Source organism: Microtus ochrogaster, chromosome 5 (assembly GCF_000317375.1).
Source record: "Microtus ochrogaster isolate Prairie Vole_2 chromosome 5, MicOch1.0, whole genome shotgun sequence".
In the NCBI taxonomy this organism is placed as follows: Eukaryota; Metazoa; Chordata; class Mammalia; order Rodentia; family Cricetidae; genus Microtus; species Microtus ochrogaster.
This window is the reverse complement of record NC_022012.1, coordinates 3,398,948-3,405,732: the sequence shown is the minus strand read 5'-3', so window position 1 is coordinate 3,405,732 and position 6,785 is coordinate 3,398,948. Positions and strand designations below refer to the sequence as shown.

At 47.4% G+C, this 6,785-nt stretch overlaps 1 protein-coding gene across 1 annotated transcript in view; it reads left to right on the top strand.

The window, feature by feature from the left end:
- Cfap300 (cilia and flagella associated protein 300) overlaps positions 1 to 2,875 on the top strand; it is a 26,144-nt gene extending 23,269 nt beyond the window's left edge. Inside the window, exons 6-7 of the mRNA XM_005346786.3 lie at positions 1,125 to 1,191; positions 2,466 to 2,875. Coding sequence (XP_005346843.1) covers positions 1,125 to 1,191; positions 2,466 to 2,594 — 196 coding nt within the window. The 3' untranslated portion in view covers positions 2,595 to 2,875. The remainder of the gene's footprint in view (positions 1 to 1,124; positions 1,192 to 2,465) is intronic.
- The last annotated feature ends 3,910 nt before the right edge of the window (positions 2,876 to 6,785 follow it).

Here is a 6,785-nt window from a genome sequence, read left to right as displayed (position 1 = left end):
AGAGAGAGAGAGAGAGAAAGGAAGGAAGGAAGGAAGGAAGGAAGGAAGGAAGGAAGGAAGGAAGGAAGGAAGAAAGAAAGAAAAGAAAAAAAAGAGAACGAGAAAGAAAGGAAAGAAAAAGAAAAAAGGTCACAGAAACACGGAGGTAGCAAGCTGCTCAGCAGGTAACCATGCTAGCTAGCCAAACCACCTGAGCTCTGAGCTCAGTCCTGGAACCCATGTAAAGCAAGTAGGGGAGAGCAGACTCCACAGAGTGACTTCTGACCTCTACACTGATGCTATGGAAAAGAAAGGAAATAAAAAGAAAACATTTTCAGGAATATGCAGCCAACATGCGAGGCAGTGCGCTCTCCGTGAGCCCAGGAGACGAAGGCTCTCCGCACCCCAGCCGGGCACGCACACACTACCACACTATCATTCTGCTGCCACAGGAGTCTGTGGAATGTCTCACTGCTGTGTGTGGTAAGGAAGGGTTCACTGAGGTATTTGAAACAAACAGTTCTAGAGCTTAAATAGAAATGCTCTTTCTTCCTGAACCCTCCTGGTAGCCTAGCCTGCAACCTCCTTTACATTTACAAAGGTTCTATTGGTAGCTTTGAATCATACATAATAATAGGCTTTATGATGATAATTTAATATACGTGTGTCCAATGTGTTTTGATTGTCTTCTCCCCATTGCCCTCTTGTACATTTTGGTGTGTTAAATTTTAAAAAGCCCTGAAGAGTAACAACCTTTCATGAAAAGAGCAGCTAAGCTGATGATGCCTCTTTTTTATGATTTATCTATGAGTGTACACATGCAAGTCCAAGGAGACCAGGAAAGGTGTTGGCTTGACGAGGCAAGTGACATGGGTCCTGGAATCAAACCCAGATCCTCGGCCAAAGCAGCAATCACTCTCTTTTTAAGAACATTATAAGGGCATTTTGTCTGCGTGTCTGCCTGCTGCCTGGAGCCAGAAGAGGGTATCAGATTCCCTGGCTGTTTGTAAGCAGCCTGCCATGCACATCCTGGAAAACTGAGCTCAGGTCCCCTGCCAGAGCAGTGGGTGCTCACAGCTGCTGAGCCATCGCTCCAGTCCCCAGGCTTGTTATGTTTTAAATGTGCCTTTTTTCCCTCCTCTTAGTGTTCGGAAACATCCTCGAACCAAGGAAATACAAATTACCTCTTCCGTCTTTAAAGTGAAGGCCTACGTGAGTATTGAGCTTCTTGATTACTCATAGATGGAGCCGCTATGTTTGTGTTATACAGAGACTGTTATACCCGGGAGAAACGATGCCGCTGCTGACTATTCTATAACATTCTAACGTTATTGGGTACAGCTTCATGGGAGTGAGTCAGGGCTGGAACCTGGAGCCAGGGCAGAAGCAGAGACTGAAGGAGTGTCGCTGACTGGTTCCCCTCATTGCTCTTCTCCAAGGCCCTGTGAAGAGCACTAAGGGCTTTCCCAGCCCAAAGCTCCAGACTCCTTTTACAGTCCTCCCCAAACAACATCTGGGATCAGCTTCTCCATTTGTTTGCTCTCTGTTGTGCTGAAACACTGACTAATCCAGCTTAGGGGAAGAGAGGCTTTATTTTATTCACCTTACATGTCCAAGCCTCAGTCCACTGTCGAGGAAGCCGAGACATAAGCACAAGCCTCGTGGCTTATTCAGCCTGTTTTCTTGTGTAGTCCGGACCCTGCCCAGTGTTGGCACCACCTGCAGTGGGCTAGGTCCTCTCCCATCCATCATTAGTCAGGATAACGTCCCACAGAGCAATCTCAGGGAGGTAATTCCTGAATAGAGATCCCCTCTCCGCAGATACGTCTAGGTGTGAGCCAAGTTGACAAAAGCAAACAGCACCCGTGGCAGGCACTTCACTCATCCAGTATCTCAGTGGTCCATGGAAACTACCTGATAGAGTCGGGGAAGGGACACACTTGAGTCCTAGCATCCAGGGGACTTAGGCAGAGGGCTGCTGAGCTCTAGTGTAGCCTGGTCTACATGGTAAAACACAAGTAAGAAAAAAGCCAGCAGTGATGGCTCACACCTGTCATCCCAGAAGGCAGGCAGAATCCATCAGTTGAGGCCAGCCTGGGGCACACACTTACACAAAGCACAACAGAACAGCAACTGGAAAGCATGTGATTGCACTAGCCACTCCTTGAGGCCAGACTCAAGAGTTGGGATACATGCGCACAATGGATTTGTACTGCTAGTACAGCTGTTGGCGGTTTATTGACAATTTATTCTCAAAAACTTTTAGGTATGTTTAATGATTCTTGTTTATTGAGACAGACATCTTGCTGTGCATTCCAGACTGGCCTCAAACTTGATCCTCCTGCCTCAGCCCCCAGAGGACTGGGATTAAAGATGTGTGCCATCACACCTGCCTATGTTTCATGATACTTGGGCAGAAAAATGTGTGACAGTCAAAGACTTCAATGCAGTTGAACACTGAAAATTCAGGCCTGTCATCTTTTCAGGACTCTGCTGGCTTGTGCTACCCTTCAGCTAAGGAGCATGAGCAGACGTTCTCCTACTTCGTCGTGGATCCCATCAAGCGTCACGTGAACGTCTTGTACCATTGCTATGGTGTGGGGGAGATGGCTTAGTTTGGTTTGCAGCATCTGTTGTGTCTCCTCGTCAGCACTGATAGACAGATGTGCTCTTGCAGATCCGTCGGAAGCAGCTGTAAAGACTATGTCGAGTTGAAGAAAGCAAACACTAAAGTGCCTTTCTCTTCGTTAGCCTGGCACACTCACACAAGAACCCCTGGTGGAGCCTGTACAAAGCAGAACGTCACAGTTTATGTTTGTTCTATCAACATGGAGCCAGTCTCAATTTCCTATTTTTTAAAATTGTTTGAGAGGCAAAGGCAGGCAGGTCTCTGTGAGTTCATGGCCAGCCTGGTCTACAGAGCTAGTTCCAGGACAGCCAGGCTACACAGAGAAACCCTGTCTCAGAAACCAAATTAATCAATTAATTACTTAGTTAACTTAAAAAATTGGTTTTAGTGTTTGAGGAAGTATCTCATGTGAGCTTTGAACTCCCTATGCAACTGAAGCTGGTCTTGAACTCCTGATCCTCTTGCCTCTACCTCTTTAGTGTTGGGATGCAAGCATGTACCACCAGGCCTTGCTCTGTGTGCTTTGTTTGGGGAACTAATTAATTCTGGTTTAGAATCGAAACATTAGACATCACCACTACCAGTCATTAATGTGAATTAATACAATTTTTAAACTTCAGTTCATGTAATTATATTTTTCTCATCTCAGAAAGGTATATGTATTTCCAGTGTGGTGGCACACACCTTCAGTCCCAACACTTGGGAGGCAGAGGCAGGCAGATCTCTGTGAGTCTGAGGCCAGCCTGGTCTACAAAATGAGTTCCAGGACAGCCAGGGCTTGAAAAGAAAAAGGAAGGTTTACGTCTCTACACATAGGAAAAACAGAGAATTCTTTTGCTTCATTTTTTTCACTTAAAGTCCTCAATTAAAAATCATTATAAATTCTTATTATATAACAAGTTAAACCTCTGGCTGCCATAGAGTTTCTAACTGAAACATAGTAGTGATATGTATGTTGCGGGTCCATTGGAGGTGGTGTTGCTAGCAGTGGAACCAGCATTCTATGCATGCTAGACAGCTGCTCTATCCACTATGGTGTGTTGGCACAGGGTCACATGTAGCCCAGTCTGGCCTCATACCTGATATATAGCCAAGTATGACTGTGAACTCCTGACCCCTTGCTTCTACATCCCAGGTGCCGGGTGACAGTTGTAGGCCCTGAAAACTGGCTAGGCCTTGTATTCTCAAGTCTACCATTACTTACACGGTGACCCTGAGGGGATTGCTTAACCTTTCTTTCCTAAGTGACATTTTCTGTAAAATGTAGGAGATGCCTTCATAAATTGTTTTGAAAATTATAAAAATTAAAACGTATCTTGAGGGGCTGGAGAGATGGCTCAGAGGTTAAGAGCATTGCCTGCTCTTCCAAAGGTCCTGAGTTCAATTCCCAGCAACCACATGGTGGCTTACAACCATCTGTAGTGGGGTCTGGTGCCCTCTTCTGGCCTGCGGTCATACAGACAGACAGAATATTGTATACATAATAAATAAATAAATATTAAAAAAAACGTATCTTGAGTGTACAGTGGTGCCAAGTATACAGTTTAATGCTACTAGCTGGGTGGTGGTGCCACACACTTGGGAGAAGAGGCAGATGAACCTCTGCATTTGAAACAAGCCTGGTCTACAAAAATGAGTTCCAGGACAGCCAGGGCTGTTACACAAAGAAAAACCTAGTCTTGAAAAACAAAAACAAACCGGGAGTTGGTGGCGCATGCCTTTAATCCCAGCACTTGGGAGGCAGAGGCAGGCAGATCTCTGTGAGTTTGAGACCAGCCTGGTCTACAGAGCTAGTTCCAGGACATGCTACAAAGCTACAGAGAAACCCTGTCTCGAAAAACCAAAAAAAGGAAAAAAAGAAAAACAAAAACAAAACAAGAACAACAACAACAACGAAAAAACAGGCCCTTTGTTTAGTTGCATTTTTCTATTAATTTGTTTGTTTTATATGTAGGGGTTTGTTTGAGGAAGGGTCATAGACCCAGCTGGCCTCCCACTGGTCCAGTCCTCCTTCCTCTGCCTCCAGAGCACAGGGATTTCAGGGGCAGCCCCAAAGCGGCTGCCGTGGACCCGTCTACACTCTGTGTTCTCAGGCGCTGGGCCTTGGAAAGACTGAGGTCTTGGACAAAGAGAAGCGGGTCCTTGGAGTGACCTTGATGAGCACATGCAGTGAGGTAGAGGGCGGGGGAGGGGGGGGCACAGAGACGGAGCCCCTCTGTAACACATACCAGCACTTGAGTCAGCTGCTGTCTACAAGCCCCATCTTAAGCTCTCTCTGCTCGGTCCCTCCAGTTATCCCTGAAGCATTTATTGGAGTTTTGAACTGTCAGAACCTGTATTTAGTAGTGCACTATGGAGTGAGATCTGGAGCCTAGGAACATACCTCAGGCCACACGATGTCTGGAAAATAGCCGCAGCCTGTGGAAAGGGCTGGGTTGGGACAGCTGACCCTGTGACAGCCGACGTGACCAGTGTCATATGAATGGTTTTCTGGGACTTCAAAATGTTCTTCAGAAATCCCAGCTGCTACTTAGGGAGGAAGGTCAGGGATTGTAATTAGGATATTAGATGAGACACGGGCGAAGGCTGGGAAATGAGGGGCACTGTAGTTCCCTTGAGCAATCAAGCAATCAAGCTCCCAGAGCATGGGAGACTCGGGAAACGCAGGTGTACCCGAGAGGGCAGCTGAACTGGTGGTGTTCTGACCAGGACGCTGCGCAACTCAGGAAGGCAGCTCTGCAAACAGAGGCCACCACACCAAGTGTGCAACTCCATCTGTCACAGGTAGCACATTGCCATCATCAGTAGACTGAGCAGGGGTGGTAATGCCTTAAAGCAGTATCCTGGAAAGATGACTTGTGTTGTGCTAAGCTGAAGGAAGTCCAGAGATCAGAGGCACGCTGGGAGCTATCAAGCAGCGGGTCACCAGCTGTGACTCATACCAACATCACGAAGTAGACAGTGCTCTGGGAGAAGACAAAACAGGACTGGGGATGTCACTTCACTGGTTGAATGTGCCCTCGAAGACAGTCACAAAGCCCTGGGTTTGATCCCCAGCACCTCAGGAACCAGAGAACTGGAGGCAGGAGGATCATGACTTCAAGGCCATCTGAGGCCATTCCTGTCTCTAAACAAAAATAATAGCAAAGAATCCCAGCACTTGGGAAACAGAAGCAGACAGATTTCTGAGTTCGAGACCAGCCTGGTCTACAGAATGAGTTCCAGGACAGTCGGGGCTACACAGAGAAACCTGTCTCAGAAGACTGAAACAAAAGCCAGCCACAAAATGAAATTGATGAGCCAACAAGATGTCTCTGTGCTGAAAGGGGCTTGGTGACAAGTCTAGCAGACCTGATGCCAACTCCCAGGACACAAACAGTGGGAGAAGACAGTTAACTGCAAGATGTCCTCTGACCTCTGACCCAAATCATGGCTTATACTTCTTTGCTCATCTACACACACAATAAATAAGTAGAATTTTTAAAAAATGTAAGTCAAGTCAGGCAGTTGTGGCACACATCTTTAATCTCAGCACTCGGGAGACAGAAGTGCTGTGCTGTGGGTGCTATACAGTGGGCGCTGTGCTGTGGGTGCTGTGGGCGCTATCTCGGGAGACAGGATCTCTGTGAGTTTGAGGCCAGCCTGGTCTACAAGAGCTAGTTCCAGGACAGGCTCCAAAGCTATAGAGAAACTCTGTCTCAAAGCTGCACCCCACCCCACCCCGCAAAAAAAAAAAAAAATTAAGATTAGGTCTTGGAGTATAGCCCCATACGAGAGCACTTGCCTACAGTGCTGTGAATTCCTGAGTTCAACCTGAACATTGCAAAAGAGGAAATGGAGTAAGACAAGATCAGTGTGGCCCCAAAAAGAAAGGGTTAGGCAAGTGGGTGAGTTCTGAGGTGACAGGGCGCTGAGGATAGGAAGTGGGATTTGTGGGAGGAAGTTGTGGTTAGACGGGGAAATCCCTCAGTGGAGCCTTTCCTCTTTCTTTTCTTTATTCCTCGAGACTTTGTTCTCTGATTCACAACCCTGTAGGCACTGTGCCGTGGGCGCTGTGTCGTGGGCACCATGCTGTGGGTGCCGTGGGTGCTGTACTGTGGGTGCCGTGGGTGCTGTGCAGTGGGCGCTGTGCTGTGGGTGCTGTGGGCGCTGTGCTGTGGGTGCTGTGCTGTGGGTG